This window comes from Fukomys damarensis, unplaced genomic scaffold (genome assembly GCF_012274545.1).
Source record: "Fukomys damarensis isolate Sample0158 unplaced genomic scaffold, DMR_v1.0_HiC HiC_scaffold_9, whole genome shotgun sequence".
NCBI lineage: Eukaryota > Metazoa > Chordata > Mammalia > Rodentia > Bathyergidae > Fukomys > Fukomys damarensis.
In genome coordinates this window covers 30,041,450-30,063,157 of record NW_022900921.1, presented here as the reverse complement: position 1 = coordinate 30,063,157, position 21,708 = coordinate 30,041,450, and the positions used below count along the sequence as shown (strand labels likewise).

Below are 21,708 nucleotides of genomic sequence, written 5' to 3'. Positions count from 1 at the left end.
AAAAAAAAAAAAAAAAAAAAAAAAAAAAAAAAAAAAAAAGCAAAACACATCAGATGTCTCTGTGAGAATGAATATACAGCAGGGAAAAGAATAAAGTGAGTGGCTTTCCTTTAGCCTATAAAAGAAATAGTGGGCTATGGACTAATTAAAATCAAAGTAAGAGCCAGAGTTCAGTCAGTATGCCCGAGTCCCCATAAACTAGTATTATATTCTTACCACTGTCACCAGTGGCTGGGAGGAATAAGATATTACCAGAAACTAGCTTTGAGTACAAACGTTACATTAACTATGAAGGCTGTGCAAATGGGCTACCAGGATAATTGTTTTGGGATAGATTCAAGAACCAGCAGGTACATGAATTCTGGCTCCTCCTCACTCTCAGGTCCTGTTTCCCAAGCTGGCTAAATCCCACGGGCTCCTTCCTATGATAAAGAATTTTGTCTCAGAATCCCCTCCTATCTCCCATTGCAGTTTAACTTCTCTTAGCTCTTGCTGTCTATCCCAGTGATGGACATAATTTGATTTGTTTTCTCTTACAAGGCTACTCAGCCCCTCGTAAACCCTTCTTACCAGAGTCTCAGCTCTAGCCCATTACAAGCTCCCTGCTCTGAAGAGTAGGAATCACGTCATGGGAAAATCAAGTCACATTACATCAGTACATTACCTGAAGAATTTTCCTAAAAGTATGCCATGCTCTAAGCCAGAAAGGCTCAGGGCAGGAGTAGCCTGAGCAAGGCTTGTGATAACATCTGTCCTTCGATCACTGCATTCTTTTATGAGCTAGCTATCAAATAAAACAAGTCCAAGACAATACCAAGTTTCTGAGTTCCATTCCATTCTAGCTGTGGGCTTTTCTTCCACTGGTTTGTCTCTGACCTTGCTTTTGAAAATTCTCCTCCCACCCCGAGTTCTTCCTGACTTTGTTCCTTGCCCGTGTGCCCTTTTGATTAGTTTTCTTTGTGTCCTGTTGGTGTAATTCATTTTCTACTCTCATCCTCCTTGGATCAGTGATGATATTTTTCTGTGCTTCAAAATCACAGCAGAAATTGAAAAAACAATCACAAGCAAAAAAAACATCCTTTGATATATATTGATCCATATGTCATAAAGTTGCCTTCCAAGGCCAGCCACAAGTATAGAAAAGTGTCCACAAAAAGATAAGAATCAATTTGGGCTCCAGCAATCAGCTAATGTCAGCTTCTGGGAGCATTTTATCATAAAGTCTATCTATGAAGCAAGGTTACTTTATTGTGGCTGTGGAAATTAGCAAAGATCTAATGAAGAGAAGACAGAGTGTCAGGAGGCCCCACTTGCTTAGTGAGGACCACACTCTTCCTCTCAGGCAAGCAAGGGAAAGTGGGGAAAGCCTCCACTGTGTTCTCTCTCAAAACCTTTGTCCACCCTCACCCCCCATAGTCTGCTGTGCCTGGAGAGAGGCAACACAGTAAGCATAGGCTTGACTCTCCCAGACTCCAAGAAGCTAATGGCAATGAATGTAAAGACAGCCTTCCAGGGAAGCTAAAGTACAGGGAACCACAGGGTGAGTCAAGTGGTGACTCTTCTACTATTTCATAGATGTACACCCCCCACTGCTAATCAAACTGTGAGTCTCCAAAGCAGGACTATTTTGGCACCATTCAAAAACAAAAATGACTACCTCCTGTGCTCACTTAGCAAGCCATTCTAGGACTATGTTTTGACTGGATTCTGATTTTATTGAAACAACTACACTATTTTCTGTTGTTTGTTCCTTTTTATTGTGATCCAGAAAAGGAACATGACATATTATCTACTGGCTTGAGGATTGAAAATCCACTGTGTCTATACTTGCAGGTAAAAACCACGATTGCCATAAATCCAGTGATGACATAATAATGTTCATTTGCATCTAATACTCAAGTTGATACTATTACCAAGGACTACAGGACCAACTTAACCTTTAATAGCAGTGTCCTTGCAGATTATCTGCTGATTCTCGGAGTTCCTAGAAACTAGAAATCTTTACGAACATATGAACATATTGCCATCTGCATTGAGAATTTTAAAATATCTGTTTATAGTATTCATACAATGAAAAAGGAATGTTTCGTATTTCCCAGGAATCACTGAACATGTACCCTTAATACTCAGTGAGGCAAATGAGATGGAAAAATGGGCACATTTCACTCCGGGGTAAAGTTGGTCCCTTTGAAAAGTGCCCAATCTATATTATCTAGTGCATGAATCCCAACAATGCTCCTATTGTCACAGATATCCTGAGCAAGGCCAAAGAACAGGCCAAAGCAAGCAATGCTTTCCTCCTGTCATAGGAGAGGAAAAAGCTAATGTTCATAAATTTCTCCATTTAAATTATATTCCCATTAATTTTACTTAAATATTGCCTATAGCCAGCCACTGACTAGGACACAAGGTCAACTAAGTAAATGGCCAAGGAGCAAAAACTATTACAGAAAATCAATGTTTTAGTTGCAGTAACTCAGGTCAATAAGCTAGATCAAGCAGGGAAGAAAAGGAAGATTTTTTTTTTTTGTCTATGAATATAGAGATTCCTGTGAGCTGCACCCCAGGGAGGAACAGACACTATCTCAATCTCTTTCTGCACATCATCTTTCTTTCTCTGTTGTTAACTGGCTTGTTTTCTTGATTAGTTCACACAGTAGAAGACAGCTACTCTGGTCTCCCCAGGTTACATGTTAACTACCCACAATTTAGAGAGAAAATCTAACAGGCCTAGTTTAGGTCCAAGTTCTACCTCTACTCAAATAACAAAGTCCTGCAAGGATTAAGCCTCACAACAAAAGAAATGACCATAAGAGGTCATTTTATAAGCTTGATATTAGGGTCTGACAGCTTCAGGAGACAGAAGTGGTGGTGAGAAGGGTACATGATGTCGCAGAGGAAAGGGACTCGGAGGATACAATGTGTCAGTGCTCCAGCACCTCACAGAAAGCTTCAAGGATCCAAGCCAAACACCATTAAAACCTAATCTAAAAATACTGAGTTTACAAGTTCTCTGGAAACACTGTGAGCATTTTTTCTCAGACTACATAAGAAAAGGGAGGGAAACCTTCCTACAATATTCCGTTTAATCCTCCCAGACAGTGTGATAAACTCTGCTTTGCAGATGAGACTGTTGAGGCTCAGAAAGGCTACGCAGCTGGCCCAAGGACACTCAGCTAGTCAGTGACAGAGCAAAATTCAAACCCAAAATTCTGACTCCAGCATCCTATTCGTGATCCATTCATTACTCAGTGCTGCTTTACCAATGAGCTCTGCCCAGAAATAAGTCTCTCCAGATCCGATGACCAGCCTAAACTGGAGTAAAAATTTACCCAAAAGCTACCAATTTTTTGTGCCTAAGATTTCTCCAGGCCCTCATTTTGCAAAGCACTAGTGTAGCCAGTCCCTAGGAGGCTCTGACCACAGCACAAAGCTTCCCAGCCTACTGCCAGATGCCCCACCCACTCACTCTCACCTGGTACTTTCCCCAGCTAGTCGAGTTCTAATGCTCAGGCCAGTCCCCAAGTGAAACATTTCACCCCTACTTTGTATACTGTTTAAGTTCTATCGATGCCATTTTCCTGTTTGCGTTTTGTTTTTGTTTTTGTTTTGTTTTTACAGTTCGTTGCTCATCCTAACTGTCAGCAGCAATTGCTTACCATGTGGTATGAAAATCTCTCAGGCTTACGTCAACAGTCTATCGCTGTGAAATTCCTGGCTGTCTTTGGAGTCTCCATAGGCCTCCCTTTTCTCGCCATAGCCTATTGGATTGCTCCGTGCAGCAAGGTACAGACTGCTTCAGGTGCATGTCGTTTGCAGTTATTTCTTCTCTCTTCCTAGCATGACCTAAAGTTCACTTTGTTCAAATCAGCATCGGATCTTTTCCCACTGTTCTGCACTGGGGGTGTAGCTAAGTGGTATAGCACTTGCCTGGCACGGGCAAGACCCTCAGTTCAACCTCTAGCACCACAAAAAATTAACCAAAAAAGATGATAGTCCTGAGATACACATAAAAAGTAGACAACTCAAGAGGGGAAATGTTAAAACCTGTTTTTTAAATCATTTTTTAAAGGAGGGGAAAGATAAAATGGGAATTTTAAATGTGAACTATAAGCTAAATGGGTCAACAACAGAAGAGAAAGAGCAAATAAAGGCACTTTTCCAGTTCTAATTATGCAATGTGCTAAGCACATCCTTCAAACCCTTAATAGAATAATTATAATCATGGTAATAGTAACAGCCTGTACTTAGTATCTTCTCTTTGCTAAGTCCTTTTCCTGTAACATCTTATTTTGCTCCCTCAGTTTCATTATAATGTACACACTTCATGAAGTTGGTTCAGAAATGAGACGTGGCTAGTAGGCTAAGAATCAAATGGGGTTCATACTGGAGCACTGCAGACCCACTGCAACATCCTCCTTACTTCCCTGGCCTCTTTGATGAGGCTCTGACCCATATGGACAATCAATTAGGTTATAAGAAGGAAAATTTCTTAAAAGGTGCAAGACTGGGGTTTTATCCAAGGAAGAGTGTCAAGTGGCAGGTAGTGAAAGGAGGAAAGGAATTTGCAGGTACCAAACCACCCCACTGGCTGGACCATCATCCCCACAGCCCAGCCATTTGCCCCAAAGCCACAGAAAGCATCATCACCCCATTCCAGGCAAGAATTAGTGCCTAGAAAGCCAAACCCTACAGAAATTTTAAAATATGCTTCTTGGGTTTAAGATTGTCTTTTAAAGGCTGGGGATTTAGCCCAGTGGTGCCGCTGCCTGTCTCACAAGTGCAAGGCCCCAAGTTTGATCCCCAGTACCAAAAAATAAAAAATAACCATTGTCTTTTAAGGTTATAAAGCTACCTTGACCTAGTGATAACTTTACATAATCAACTTTCAATAGAAAAAGTATGGCTACTAGGAGATTAGTTCCACAGAAAATTTGATCAGCCAATGCACTAATAAAAGTGTCACCAGTGAGCTGGCCCTCTGGTCAAGTCTATTTACATACAGAGAATTCAAGTAAGATTCACAGGCTGACTTCAAGGCTGCTGCTGAGGCCCCTCAGCCAGGCAGCCAGTGAAATGCCAGCTTCAAAGAGGGTGAGGGTCAGAAACACAGATCAGGCCTCAACTTCATCTTCCATAGCACAGTTTTAAAAATGAAAGCCCTAAAACTGTGTAAGTACAGTATTCAACTTTACATCTGTTGAGAATGTTGTTTCTATGGCAGTCTCATGATATGGACTTATAAATCAAAGTTCTCCAAACAATTTATATATAAAGCAATTTTCCCTGTCCTTTATTATGAGCTGCAAAAGCTCAGAGAGCAAAAAGAACCTAATCAGGCTTAGAGCTGAATTGGAGCTGGTCTTTGGTTTGGGACACATTTTGATGGTGGGATCATCTAGTCTATAATCGAGGCTGGATTCTTGCCTTCACCCAGGGCCTGCATGGATAGGCACATGTCTCCACTCTCTTTGAGCCTTAAAACTAATTCTAGGTTTCCAGTAATTAAGATAACAGCAACATTATGAAGAAAATGTGGCCAATCCCCATTTTTGGTACAAAGCTAAATGTGATAGGTTCCAAGAAACTGGGACTAGCTAACATCAGAAAACTGATTTGCCTCTGCCTGCCTAATCACATGGGGAAAGATTCAGAAATAAATGTGATATGCCAGTTACTGACTAAATTTAGAATTTTGGTGGTCTGAGATGAATCTTGGCAAATATGCATATGTGATCAGCCAAAAAGGGCATGTGATTATGGAGAGGAAATTCTTGGGCCCTGTAAATCTCAGAAGCTAAGTACCACCAGAAGATATAGTGGGTCAGACCTATAGTGGTCTTTAACATGTAGAGGAAACACTTGCAGGAAAGTTTGGCCCATGACTGGGGCTTTCTTTCCTTTGCACAGATACTTATCTGATTGACATTTCATGCTCCCAAAATTTTCAGTAAGACTAAAAAAAAATAAATTACTTGAGATAAACATGATCTGATCATTAACCCACTTGTCACTTCTGTGAGATTTCTAGAATTCAAGCATAAGAAAGAGGGGCATGTTGATAGCTGAGTGACAAGTGTCAGTCTGTAACATGAGATGACTCTGGGTGGCACTGCTTATTACAGGGAAAGATTCCCTCATTAAAGAGCTTGTTGAACTTGCTCTGAGGCAGCCAAAGGACAGATAAAGCAGTCAAGATATTTTTAGTCTTCCCTTTCACCATGTAGAAAGAAATCTTTTCAAGTTTGGCAGAGATATGACTGGGAATTACAGAGAGGTCACATCTACTGTGTGACAAAACCAGCCCTCTCCAAGACTCCTGATGCACGGAATACCATGTCCTCCCTGGATGGAGGCACAATGGAGAAGTCTATTAATAAGCTGGTATTTCTCCACTCAATGGGGTCACTGCCTTGTATCTGTCTATTTCTGTAATTCTATGAGAAATACAATGTCATTCCAGGGATTCCATGTTCTAATGACATTATTACACCTCCATTTAAGAAATTAGACATCCATATTTTTTAGAAATGTATTCATAAAATGTCAATGCCAAACTTCATCAGCTGGCTAACATCCATCAGCGTCAAGCAAATGTTGGAATTTCTGTTTCCAACTTAATGGGGCATTTACTTCCTAATAGTTGCTGTCCTAATTTAGGGACTATTAAGAACACCAAAATTACCTTAGCCTGCCAAGATGAACTCATCATTTATTTCCTATTGAATTCCCAAAGCTGTTAACTATTTTTATATTCTTTTACATTTCTGAGAGTACCAAAAAAAGGGGAGTTAAATTTGGAGATTATAAAGCTGAAGGTTATTAACAGGAGTTCAGCTAATATGTTGATTGAAGAGGTTAGCCAAGTCAGAAATGGGTACATATGATGCTAAATATAGGCATGGAGTGCTGGACAGACTTGGTACAATCAAGGAAAAAGAACAGTGATTTTGTTTGTCATTTCTCATTGTCCTCATGAGCATGGTTGAGGCCAGGCAGGCCACTGTGAGACCAGTGAGTTCTTAACCACATGGATGCATGCAATTAGGTCTTTTCCTAGAATTCTTCATCTTCTCAACAAAAGCTCCAATGTGAAAAAGGCCCTTTATAGCTGATTAGGCTATTTCCATCCCTTGCTATTCCATTATGACTCATAATTTAGATTGTGAGCTGAAAGAATAACAATCATCCTCAAAGATTCAAACAATGTCTCAATAGCAGGTAGACTATGACAGAAGTCAGTATCATAAAAATGTAGAGGAAGTACACAAGTTCCAATTATGAAGTGTGACAGGAGATTTCCTCGACTATTTGCTAAGTGTCATTGTTTAATTATCCCTAAAATTATTCCCAAATATCAGAGAAGGAGAGCTGCAAATAAACTTAGAATCCAACCTGGTGTTTTTGTAATACATAATCTATCAATCAGTCTTTACTGCCACATAATTTTAAATAATCTCAAAGAATTAGTTGTTACCCACCTCCCAGATCCCAAACAAGAACACTTAGTGAAAAAGGCATGAGCCAGCAGCTTTTGAAGATCTCTGCTTTACCTTACCCAAAGCTTAGGTTTTGAAAGAGTCCCCAGTCTATATGGTCCAGGAGCCAAGCAGGAGAAGAGACTGATTCCTGAGGCCTCTGCTTCCCCCATATTTGTCTCTACCAGATAGCTACAGTAAATTACAGAAAATCATGGCCAAAGAGGGAAAATCTATGTCAGGAAATAGAGGGCTGCTCCTCTTCATTTAGCAATATTTCTGCACCTAAGTGCAAAAGGTTAATCCTGCTCTGTCCAGCACCTGTCACTTAGGTAACATAGACATGAAGATACCAGAAACTGGTTCCTTCTATGGTGAGCCCTGTCATAGCCCTGAAATGTTATTCCCCTTCTCTCCATCTAGTTTTTACCACATATTTTAGCCTGTGTCTCTCCCCATTAACTTTGAAGGAAAGAACCAACTCTTGTACTTTATCTCCATTACCTCTAGTTCCAAGCATCATATTGCACATAGGTGGTTCCCTAAATGGGCTTGTGGATTTGCCTTCGTGAACCCTTGCATCTAACCTTTACAAGAGTCAGTCAAGTTTGATTTAAGCTTCCTTCAGTGGAATTCTGTTAACCACTCCCCCCACAGACATGTGTTGGGTACTTGCTTTGTGGGTACTACATTGCTTAATCAATCAAACCTATGCAGGAGATACTATTCTTATCCTTATTTTACAAAAGAAACTGAGACACTAAGGGATTAACTTGGCAAAAAAAAACTATGGAACTGTAATTTAAATCTAGGGCCTCTAGATTCAGAGATCTTCCATTACACACACATGCACACACACACACACACACACACACACACTTGTACACACCTCTCAAGGTACATCAGCAGCATTACAACATTCAACGCTCATTGTACATATAGTAGCTGCTGAACAACTGACTTTGGAAAGAATTTGATTCTGATATTTATTATCTAGCAGGAATTTCCTAGAAAGAAGAAGTCAAAATCAACAAAGGACAAAACCCACCCCTTTGTTTTCTTTCATTAGAAGCTCCATTTTGTAAATCTCATTATCACCAAGCATCTCTACAGACCACAAAATAAAATGTGGTTTCACACTGTGATGATACCTTGACTAGATGAACATCGCTATATCAAAAAAGGAAGATTTCTAAGCCCTAGGATAGACATTTTGAATAAGAATTTGGGGAGAACATACTGAGAATGTACCACTAATTTAATCAGGACATCTAATACAGTATCTGAGAACCAGTAGACCTTAAAGAATCCCATGTTTCTTCTTGGAATGCTTCCAAAGTTTGCCTCCATTCATCTTTCCAAAATGTAAAGTTTGCCCTTGCTTGAGACCATTAACAACTTCCAGAAGGTGAGGATGGTATTTGGTGAAGAAGACTGTAGGTTTAAGACCAGGACTATGTGTTAGAAACATTGTTTATGAGCTCTACTGCAACCATGGCCACTGACCTACTCTGTCATGATGTGGCGACCCACAAGCCACCAGGTACTCATTAGGTGCTTACACTTGTGGTTAGGGGCAAGAGCTCAGGGGCATGGAACAATGTTGTGTCGACCAGTGAAAGGTGTCCACCCCTGAGGATCTGTGAATAACACACGTTTATAGTTAATTCAAGGGCACTAGTCAATTGTTCTTGTGTTCATATATTTCACAAAATAAAAGAATAGTACCCGAGAAGTTTGGGGCAAGTTAGAGACTTAGATTCTACAGGGCTGAGTCTCCTGCTGCTTTCAGCTCATATGGTCCTGGAGATAATAAGTTACACTAGTATGTTTTCAGATACACAAGCTCTGCATTGCAGGCAGAGTGGACTACGGCCACCATCTCCCAAAGCTCTAACCTCAGTTTTAATCTAAAACTGTTACCTGACCCATCTTTAAAGATTTCACAGCTAAGGGCTGCTAACACACATTGGTTGACTTCTGACTTTTCTTTTAGCTCATCTGGAGGCCCTGTGAAAGGGGTTGGGAGAGTGTTTTCCATGGGTAATTTACTTCAAAAATTATTTCTGTGGATAAAGTAGGGAATTTCACACAGGCATACACTGACATGAAAAGAAATAAAAAGAAAAGAAAAGGCCACTTAAATGATTGGATTTCATCTGGTCTTTAAGTTTTATGAGTTAAAAAAAATACATCCAAGGCCAGAATAAAAGGAAAATAGCATCAATTCCTAATCTCATTTTCCCTCCCTATGACCTAGATCAAGTGAGAACTAAGCCAGGGTAACCTCCCAAATCACCACAAGGCATTATCAGGGGTTTTCCCCCTATTATGTCTTTTGCGGTAAATATTAACCATTTTTATAGACTCATCTTCTGCCAGAAGATAACAATATAAAAGGGGTAAGAAATAAAGCATAAATCTTCTGTAACAGGGTCTTCTGGGGAGTCTCGAGGTCAGTTTAGGCTTAGCTGCCAATATATTGAAGTAATCAGGTACCCCCACTTGGTGTGAAAACGGAGAGGTATGCCCCATATGTCCATCTGAGAGGTCGGTAGAAGATATTACATAGAAGTGACAGATAAAGGGTCAGGGAAGCTGACCAACCATCTGTTTAGAACTGTCTATCTTAGAGCACCCCACTTTTTCTGACATTTTTTCAGACCTGATGCAACTCATAAGGTCTGGTATCCCTTACCCTCTCCACAGTCTCCCTCTCCTCCCTCATCCCCATTTCCTCCCGCAGTCATTTTATCTCCCCTCATCTCTCATAATCACTTTGACCCAGACGCAGTAACAAGAAACAATGTGATAATAATTTAAGGACATCGCCTTCATGCACCAAAATACCACTGGATCTTGGTCCTGGGAAATGGGGCTCCAAGATGCCAAAATCATTAGCTCAAATGCTGAAAAATTAAAACTAGCTATTTTGATATCATATAGATCAAAATATATTATGGCTTAATTCATTTTTTACTAATATATGAGATATTTTATTTGTCCTTACACTTAATCTCTACACTCTGAAATTAGTACATCTATTGCAAAAAACACTCTATAGTGTATATTTTTATAAATAATAAAGTTAAACTTTATAATATACAATAAACAGAAATGTTTTTATAAGATTCCTGCATCCCTGTGAATGTCAGGTAAATACTCCTTTTCATTTCTAAACTTATTCTTAGTGTCCTATGACAACATGCATGTGAATGCATCACAATCAGGGATTCCCAGTGTGTGGACCTAAAATGTAGGTTTTAAAAAAGACAAAAACCAGCTATTATTTTTCATTTCAGTCAATAGATTCTATAGCATCAGAATTATGATTAATCATGTTATACTATTACCTAAAATTAAAATGGATAATTATCATACCGAAGCACATTAAAAGAGTGCTATCAAGCCATCTGATTTACAAATGTTATATTGAACATAATCATAATTAGAGAACCTTTACCTAGAAAAGCCTGTAATAGATTTTTTGTTGGACCAATACTGTATCTCCTGGCTGACATTTCACTATAGGACTATTGAATGAGGCAGAATGTTAACATCAATTAATCAACCACCAGTTATAATTGAATATCTGTCCAGGAGAAGTAGCTGAGCTTCGGAAAAGATCTCCCTCTTTGCACTTGTCTTGTTAGTGTACCTGGGTGAGAGGTAAGCTATGGTGCTTAGGTAAGGGAGATGACAGTTACCTAGAAGAGACTGAAATGAGTTCATTAACAGGAGTTTGATAAAGACTTTATATGTATCTCCTAATTTAATCCCCAAAGGCCTAAGCAGCCTTTGGATAGAATGTCATGAAACAGAAAGATGTGACTAATACTGGCCACCAATAAGGGCAACTTATGGACCATTTCAGGTTCATGTAGAACAATTATATAAATTAACATTATAAAATTTATAGTATTAAAAGTGTGTGTTATATAAACATGATACAATAAAATTTGAACTATTTAAAACAGGGAAAAAGTCTTATCTATCTGGAAAGCAACCCCTGATTGACTATGAATCAAAAGAGAAATTATAAAATATATACAACTGAAAGTCAGTGAAAATGCTTCAAGTTTATGGGAATATAGCTAAAGCTATTTGCAGGAATCTATAGCTTTAAATAAATTTGAAAAAAACAAATAATCTAAGCATAAAGTCCAAGCAAAGGATAAAATACCAACAGAGTATACCCGAAGTGTATTTTTAAAATCATGAACTCTACTCAGATTATTTTTCCAAGGTCTGAGGGACATAAAATTACATCCATTGGGTTATATCTGTGCAATTATATGTAGCATGATGAGATGTAAGCATGTTGCATTCCTTAACATCCCTTCTACAAAGACTTCTAAATGGGAAAAAAAAATGAAGTTTTTAATCAAGTAGTGTCTCATATGTAATATTAGGGGGGGAAATGTTTGGTTTCTGTCCAAGGTGGAGGATTCTCTGATTAAACTTCGGTTTGATGAAATCAGTGTTTTAAAGACAGACCTGCACCGACCAAGAGCTGCCAGTATAACATATCTTGTACACATTTTGTTTCCAGCTAGGACGAATACTGAGGAGCCCTTTCATGAAGTTTGTAGCCCATGCAGTTTCTTTTACTATCTTCTTGGGATTATTAGTCGTGAATGCATCTGACCGATTTGAAGGTGTTAAAACCTTGCCCAATGAAACCTTCACAGACTACCCAAAACAGATCTTCAGAGTGAAAACCACACAGTTCTCATGGACAGAAATGCTCATCATGAAGTGGGTCTTAGGTAAGCAAGTCACTCTTTTATTTTCCCCTCCCCTAATTATAATAGGACATTATTAGGTGTTGAGGATATCTCAGTGGCACAGTTCATGCCTAGCATGCATGAGGCTCTGGGTGGTTTTGTCTCCAGCACAAAATAAAAACATTATTAAAATCTAACTTCTGAACTGTCTCTCTTCTCATAAGTGTATACCTGACAGACAAAATGGAGCATGAAGGTTTAAACAGAAAATCAAAATAAACATCTATATGTGCTGGTATATGAGATGCATAAACTTATAACATAAATTCCCATTTAGAAAGGAAATATCTGGAGGGAAATTTGTTAAGTACTTTTCATTATGCATATATTAACAGTGTTTAGGGCTGGGGACTTAGCTCAGTGGCACTGTGCCTGCCTCACAAGCACAAGGTCCTGAGTTCAATCCCTGGTACTAAAGACAGAGAGAGAGAGAGAGAGAGAGAGAGAGAGATTACAAACTGTGATTTTCATGGAGAACACATTATTTTGATCAGTTTCCTGAAAGTCTTAAAAAATCATATTGTGCTTTAGAAAGAGAGTATAAAATTACACAGCTTAAAAGACATTTTTTGGGGCTGGGGATTTAGCTCAGCGGTTTGGTGGTCTGCCTCGCAAGCGCAAGGACCTGAGTTCAATCCCCAGTACCACAAAAAAAAAAAAAAAAAAAAAAAAAAAAAAAAAAAATAAAAAAAAAAAAAAAAAAAAAAAAAAAAAAAAAAAAAAAAAAAAGACATTTTGTTGTTGTCATTGAATGTCTTAGTCACTTTTTGGCAACTGGGTCACCATACTTGACAACTGCAATATCATTCTAACTCTGGCCCCCAAAAGACTCACGTGTATCTCTTTACGGAAAATGCATTCAATCCATCTCTAAAAGACACCAAAGTTTTAACAGTGCCAGCATTGCTGAAAAGTCCAAGTCCATTCTCCTCTGAGACGCAAGGCAAACTCTTAGCTGTGAGCCCCTGTAAAATTTTTTTTAAAAAGTAAAAATCTTTCAACATATAATAGCATAGGGTAAATATTTTCATCCGCAAAAGAGAAATAGGGAGATACACAGATATAGAAAGAAATAGGATGAAAGCAAGGCTAAAACCAAGCAGGGCAAACATTATATCCTGGAGTAATATGTCCTGCACTCATATTGAGATGTAAGCTCCAAGGGCTTGGAGGACCCTGCCCCTGCAGCACTGCTGATAGCATCCCTCATGCCCTTTCTCTTTGGTTGGTTCTGCTCAGTGCCAGTAGCTTTCTTAGCTTCGCCAACTTTCTGGAATCTCCACTGCACTTTTAGTTTCACTCTCATAGCTTCACATATTACCCTCTCAGGATCTTATTGCCTGGCCTTCCAAGCCTTCTTCTAAAGTCTAGGTAGAAGCATCCCTGCACAACTCTTGCATGTTGCATGCCTGTAAAGCATCGATGACATCAAAGTCTGCCTCCAGTTCAAGCAGTATGAAGGCCCCATTGGAATATGACTACAGAGGCCTCTGAGTGCCCAAATGGCTGAGAATTTTAAATAAATTGCAATGAACCTATTCCCTAGGAAGCCTTTTTGAACCAGGGTTCCTTGGGGCTCTCTTCTCAAAGCAAAGGCTTTCAAGTTTACATTACTGTTTTACACTCTTAAGCCAGTGAAAGGTAGATTCTTGCTGATTCCTGAGATGCTCTCAAGGCATATTTCTTATTATCCTCATCAAAAGTACTTGGCTTCTTTCTTTTCTCATTGAGTTTATTGGTACTTGATAGGTATACAGTACAGTTACATTCATCATTGGGATCTTGTACCTTTACATGACAGGTCTTGATTATCATTTTTCCCCATAACCCTGCCCTCCCTTCACCCCCTCCTCCTTTCCCTATTTACAAAAACTTTTTTCCGTTTTTTTCATTTTCTCATATTTTTTCTTTCCCCTTATTTCCTTTCCCCTACCCTTCCAACTTCCCCTACCCCTTTAGCCCCTTTCTTCCCATTTCATATTGTCAATTATATAATTTGGATCTTGTTTACACTTTTAGTTTTTCACACTAGAGAAGCTATTCGATATTTACACATGTGTGACTTATTTATTTCACTTAAGAATATGACCTCAGTATGCATGCATTTTCTTATGAATGACTCTAATTTCTCATTCTTTATGGCTGAGTACTATTCCATTTTATGGAAAAACCACATCTTTCTTTGTCCAGTCTCCAACTGCTGGATAATTAGGCTATTTCCAAGTTTTAGCTACTACAAATTGTGCTGCTATAAACATGACGGCTTCTTTTAAATACTAATTTTTCAGCAACCATGCTTTCCTTTCCCCCAACTTTATGAGTGTTTACTTTCTGATGAAACTGCAAACTTTTTAAATCATTTAACTCTGTAATTTGCTCTTGATTCTCGCTATAGATCTTACTAAAAAGCAGCAAGTAGTATCCATGATATATGGGGCTGCCTTGACATTTCCTCCATCAGATTCATTAGCCCACAACACTTAATTTCAGTCTCCCTCAAAGTCTCAGGACATGGGAAAAATGTAGACAAATTTTCTGCCAAAACATAACACAAACATGGCCTTTAGCTCAACTGCCAATGGAGTACATATTCCTAACTGAACCCTCCTGAGCCTGGTCATTACTGTCTGTTTTTATCAGTATTCTGGTCTTCTTAGCTCTGACCAGAATCTCCCATTAAACTCATTTTATAGCATTCTAAGGCTATATGCAGTTTCTCTAAACTTTCCAAATTCCTCCTGCAAACTACTTCCAAAGGCTACTGAACTACATGGACAAGTATGTGTCCAAGACCACACTCTCAGTACCAAAATCTGTCTTAGTCATTTTCTCATCACTAAGACTCAATAACTAACATGCACAACTTATACAAGGAGAGGTTTATTTTGGCTCAAAGTTTCAGTCCAAGGTTGGCTGGTTCAAATACAGAAACCGCAGATTGGAAGGGCCAGGTAGGGGAAAGCTGCTCATATCACATCAATCATGAAGCGGTGGTGGGGAGGATAATAATACATTCTGAATAGTGCATCCTTCCAAGTCATGTTCTCAATGATCTACCTTGAACCAGGCCCCACATCCTAACAGAAAATCAGCTGTAATGCCCTCATGATTCATTCACTTTCCAAAAGCCATGGCTCTAAGAGTGTGAGAGTTTGGGTGAACATTCTATATCTAAATCATTACACTGCAGGTATATAGTACAAGGTTGATGATAAATATAAATCTAACATTTAGTGAGTAATGTTAAGTCACTATTGGTGTAAATAAGTGTACTTAAAGAATGTGAATTTCCTCCTTTATGGGATGTATTGTGCTGCTGAAGTATGCTATTGGAATTGCCAAAGAAAAGACTCTCTCTGCCATCATTCATAAAAAGTATGACTAACAAAAATAAGCAAAATAAAATAAAACTGACCATAGCTAATACTGAACACAAAAAGTTACAGATTATTTTTTCTAAAATTGAAAACTGCAAAATTGAATGATTAAAAAAATAAGACTTGGAAAAAAATGAATTGCCACAGCTATTATCAGTAATACTGCATACAAGCAAAACCTCAATAAACAATTCTCAATAAATTCTTAGATTTGCTAGATTACAAAATACAAGTAAATAATGCTTATAGAACACCAAACAATTATAATGGAAAAATAAGCTAACCAAAATACATCCTTATTAAATTACCAGATATCCAACAAAAAAATAAATAAAATAAAAACAGCTAGAGAAAAACAAAAAAATCACATATAGAGGTAAACCAATTAGGATCACGGCAGACTTCTCAAAGTAAATCCTAAAGACCAGAAGCTTGGAGTGAAGTATTTCAAGTCCTAAGAGCAAATACCTCTAATTCAGATTAACTTACCCAGCAAAGCTATCCTTCAAAAGAGATGGAGAAATACAGTATTTCTGCAAAAAAAGACCAGCTCAAAAGATATATAAGTACTAAACCAGCTTTAGAGAAAATAGTTAATAACATTTTTAACAGAAACAACAAATTGGACACAACTAAAGAACAGAGGAAGCCAATGAGGGCAATGGATAAACAGAAACAAAAACATCAGAAAAACAAAAACAAAGGAAACACCAACAGATAAAGAAGGTAATGACATTAAAAGTAAACACATCTCAGTAATAGTTCTCAATGTTAATATCTTCAACATCACTTCTCAGCCTTTTGGATAAGATCAAGGGCTAATGTCTTCAAGTCTCCAATTAAAAGACATGAACTGGCAGGCTAGATCAAAAAACAGACTCCAGGACCGGAGATTTAGCTCAGCGGTTTGGTGGCCTGCCTCGCAAGCTCAAGGACCTGAGTTCAATCCCTGGTACCAAAAAGAAAAAAGCAAAACAAAAAACAGACTCCAGCAATTTGTTGCATCCAAAAAACTGATCTAATCCAAAAAGATATTCATAGACTAAAAACTAAAGGATGGAAAACAATATTTCATGCATTAGGACCCCAAAAGCAAGAAGGGAAAGCAATTCTAATATTAGGCATGGTAAGCTTCAAGCTAAAACTTATTAGAAGAGATAAAAGAAGGTCACTAGATACTAGTTATGGCAATGATTCAACAAGAAGAGCTAATACCAGCCGGGCATGTTGGTGCACACTTGTAATCCCAGCACTTAGGAGGCTGAGGCAGAGGGATTGCTGTGAGACCAGCCTGGGCTAAATAGTGAGTTCCAGGTCAGTCTCAACTACATAGTGAGACCATTTCTCACCCCCCACCCCCAAAAAAGAAGAGCTAACACCAATAAACAGACATGTATCAAATACTGGAGCACCTATCTTCATAAAATAAAAACTGCTGAAATTAAAAGATGAAATAAATACAAACACAATCATAGTAGGGGATTTTAACACCCTACTTTAACAAAGAGATGGATCAACTAAATAAAACACCAAAAAAATTTCAGAGCCAAATTATATCCTTGAACATATGGACTTAATGGACATATAAAGAGTATTCTACCCCTCTACAACAGAGTATATATTCCTTTCAGCAGCATATAGAACTTCTTCCAAAATAGATCTTATACAAAACAGATGCTATGGAATAGATCACATAATCCACAAAGCCTGCTTAAATAAATATAGAAGAATAGAAATTGCCCCATGCACACTGCCCTACCATTGTATAAAGAAAAATACAAATAAACAACAGAAAAAAATTCATAAAAGGCAAAAGGTCCTGGAAAATTAATAGCACACTCCTAAACAACCAAAGGGTCACAGAAGAAATCAAAGAAGAAAATTTCAAATTTCTGGAAGTTAAAGACAATAATTGTACAACGCAGTAAAACTTCTGGGACACTATGAAAGCAGTTCTGAAAGGAAAACTCATTGCAATCAATGTTTATATTAGGTAAACAGAGTTAAGCCAAAATAAATAACCTTGTGAGAAATTTTAAGATACTTGAAAAACAACAACAAACCAGCCCCAAATCCAATTAAGAGGAAAATTATAAAAATGAGAACTGAAATCAGTGAAATTGAGGCTAAAAAAAGTTTTTTAAAAAATCAACACATTGAAGAGCTGGTCCCTTGAAAGAATAAACAAAATAGATAAGGCCCTAGCCAGACTCACAAAGAGAAATCAAGAAAAGATTCACATCAATGTAATTAGAAAAGAAAAAGGTAAAATAACCACAGACACTTTGGAAATCCAGGAGATAATAACTACCTTAAAAAATTATATTTCATCAACTTAGCAAAGTTTGAAAAAATGGAGAGATTCCCAGATACATATAAACTGTCCATCCTAACCCAAGAAGACATAAATAACAAGCACTGACTTTGGCACTGTAATGAAGAATCTACCACCTGAAGAAAACCTCAGGACCTGGTGGATTCACTGCTGAATTCTACAAAATCTTTAATGATGTTACATCATCAGTATTCCTAAAGCTCTTCAAAGAAATTCAAAGGAATGGAGTGCTCCCAAACTCACTTATGGAAGTCAGTATCACCCTGATCCCAAAACTGGATAAAGACTCAACTAAAAAGAAAACTATAGACCAGTCTCCCTAATGAACATAAAAGTGAAAATCTTCAATAGTATATTAGCAAATAGGAAGCAGCCCATAATCAAAAAGAGCATACATCATGATCAAGTAGGTTTCATCCTAGAGATCCAAGGATGGTTTGAAATAGATAAATTGACAAATGTAATACATCACATAAAGAGGAGCAAGATCCAAAACCACATGATCATATCAGTAGATGTTGTTGACAAAATCCAACGCCCCCTCATGATAAAATCACAGTTGAAAACAAGTATAGAAGGACCATACTTGAATACGATAAAAGCTATTTGTTACAAACCAATAGCCAGCATCATCCCAAACAGGGAAAAACTACAAGCATTCCCCTAAAACCAGGACAAGACAAGGATGTCTACTATCACCTCTTCTGTTCAACATAATACTTGAAACATTAGCTAGAGCAATTAGGCAAAAGAAAGAAATAAAAGGGATATATACAGGAAAGGAAGAACTCAACTTGTCATTATCTGTAGATGACATGATGTTCTATGTAGAAAACCCAAAGAACTCCACCAAAAAACTCCTAGAATTAATAAAGAACTTTAGTAAAGTAGCAGCAAAAATCATTAGCATTTGTGTATACCAATGATGGGATCAGAAGGAAATTATGAAAACAATACCATGAACAGAAACTTCAAGAAAAATGAACTATCTAGGAATTTACCTAACCAAGGAAGTGAAAGACTTCTACAAAGAAGTACTCTGAAGAAGGAGGTTGAAGAGAACATCAAAAAATGGAAAGATGTTCCTGGGTAGACAAAACTAATATTGTCAAGATGGTTATACTCCCAAAACAGTTATACAGATTCAATATAGTCCCAATCAAAATACCACCAGCCCACTTTAAAGATCTAGAGAAAACAATTCTAAAATTCATGTGGAATGAGAAGAGATCCAAAATAGCAAAAATAATTTGGGGCAGTAAGAGCAAAGCAAGCAGCATAGCAATACCTGACTTCAACCTATGCTCTAAAGTAATAGTGTCAAAAACAGCATAATGCTGAAACAAAGATAGGCACATGGATCAGTGGAACAGGAATAGGATACAAAAACCTACTCAGACATAATTCAACTATCTAATCTTTGACCAAGGGGTCAAAAGCACATGTTACCTACTCTGCCAGCGAAAACTGGTTATCTGTAAAGTAAAACTTGACACTCATCTCTCACTGTATAATAAATTAAAATCAAAATGGTAAAAAAGGTCTAAACACTAAACCTTCTAGAAGACTGAATAGATAAAACTTGAAAACAAAATTGTAGAAAAGAACTTTCTAAACAGAATCTCAATTGCACAAGAAATAGCAGCAAGAATCAACAAATGGTATTACATCAAAATAAAAAGCTTCGGTACAACAGAAGAATCAATCAGTAGAGGGAGGAGATAACTTACAGAAAGGAAAATAATTTTGCCAGCTACACCTCAGACAGAGCACTAATACCTAGAATATACAAAAAACTAAAAAAAAATCAAACCACCTAGATTAAAGATCCAGTCAAGAAATGATCAAGAGAAAAATGCACTTCTGGACTTCTGGGAAGATGGTGGAGCAATAAAAAGCAGCAAATCAGCCTCTCTGAGATTCAGAATCCAGATACTGAAATATAACAACTTGGGAAAGAAAAGGAGGGAAGTGAATCCCTGGGACCTAGGAAGGATCTAAAGAGAGAATTGGAGCCCACACGGAAAATGAAGAAACAGACTTCAATGCAGAAAAAGGAGGTAGCAAACTGCACTTTATCTGACCCCTGGCTCACAGCATGAGAGAGGAGGCTCAAATATACAGAAACCCAGAAAAGGTGGGTGACTTAAGAGGCCTCCATGGAAAGATGTACCAGTGGAACAGTACAGTACATACTGTTAACTACAACAGCTGGTTGGCAAATGCAGTCCCCTGAAGAGGGTGGATAACCAGACACCATTTAGGGAGGGGCCAATTTAACTCTGACTCAGAGCAGCCATGGGTTGGCTTCCTCTTAGGACTCTGTATGAGGCACAACTGTGGAAGACATCCAGGGTCAGGGAGCCAAGGTCAGGTTGACAAGAGACACCCAAAGTATTGTAGGATTAACAACTCAGGCCCCAACCCCACAGAGGCCAGGATCAGCCTCTGTGGAATTGAGAACACCAGAAAGACGACTCTGCCCTGTTCCTACTGTAGGTTTGCTGGAATCATCCAGTATGGATCTAGGCTCTGTTTGCCACCTTTGTCTACCAGTGATAGTAGAACACACCCTGAAATGAATACTACAACAAAACTATAAACCCCAGGAGATAATCACAGAGAAATCTCCTTTATTCATTTTATTTCTTTTGCTTTTGTTTTTTTTCTTTTTCTTTTTCCTTGATTTTGTTTTTCCATGAGTGTGAACATTGTTTATAGTCTGCTTTGTTTAGTTTTCCTTTTTCTTTTGTCCTTCTTTCTATCACTCCTGTCTTCTTCAACAGTTTCCCAAACTTTAGGTAATCCTCCTTTGTCCTTCAGTCTTGCTTCTAATTTTTCTTCCTTTATTTCTCTATTTTTTTCTCTTAGTCCTTTTAAATTTTCTTCACTGAGGGAAGAAATGCTCCACTTAAGGGGATATTTATTGAGCATAATTTCCTGGTGTGTTTCAGATTTTGTTATATAACTATAAATCCTGTGCCTATGATTCAATGTGGCAAATTAACACAACACAATTTGTCATTTTCCAGACTGTGCTTGATGCTATTGTTATTGCTGGTCACACAACTTTAGCCAAACAGACATAGTTGTTGTGATCAGTTGTTCTGTTTATGACAATACTGAGATTGTCTGCAGGTCATAAACAATACCATAGTCTAATACCGAAAAAATGGGTGCTAAGCCAAATAGGCAGCAATCTCTCATCCCTAATAAATTGAAGGGGCAGAATCTTAGAACAGATTCAAAAGCCAAAATCCAGCTACACCTCTGAAAAGTAGTTATTTCCTAGGAAGCTCTTGATGCTAGTAATAAAGCTACCTACCATAAGCAATTTACAATCATCAACATAGAAAATTAACTTTTTAAAATAGATAATGAGAACACACAAAAATGAGATGCAACCCCAGACCTCTAACTCTTCAAGGCAAATCCAGGGAGCATTGAAGTAAAAGAAATCAAAACCCACCCAGCTGAACTTTCTAAAATAGCAGCAGCAGAAGCAACAAAGTAAATGAATGAGGGTCTAGAAGAAAACAAGTCAGAAGTAATTTCAAAGGTAACTAAAGAGATGGTGATAATAATAAAAGATATGGTTAGTAAATCTAGAGTAGATACAGATAAAAATATATATAAGAGGCCCAGGGATTTAGCTCAGTGGCATGCCACCTGCCTGGCAAGGGCAAGAAGGGCAAGAAGGGCAAGGTTCTGAGTTTGATACCCAGTATATA

At 38.0% G+C, this 21,708-nt stretch overlaps 1 protein-coding gene across 2 annotated transcripts in view; it reads left to right on the top strand.

Moving 5' to 3' along the window:
• Positions 1-21,708, top strand: part of Trpc7 (transient receptor potential cation channel subfamily C member 7) — a 142,878-nt gene that overhangs the window by 76,536 nt on the left and 44,634 nt on the right. The window contains exons 4-5 of one of the 2 annotated variants that reach the window (XM_010614105.2): positions 3,622-3,786; positions 12,031-12,247. In XM_010614105.2, coding sequence (XP_010612407.1) covers positions 3,622-3,786; positions 12,031-12,247 — 382 coding nt within the window. The remainder of the gene's footprint in view (positions 1-3,621; positions 3,787-12,030; positions 12,248-21,708) is intronic. The other variant, XM_033761670.1, reaches the window with a different exon arrangement.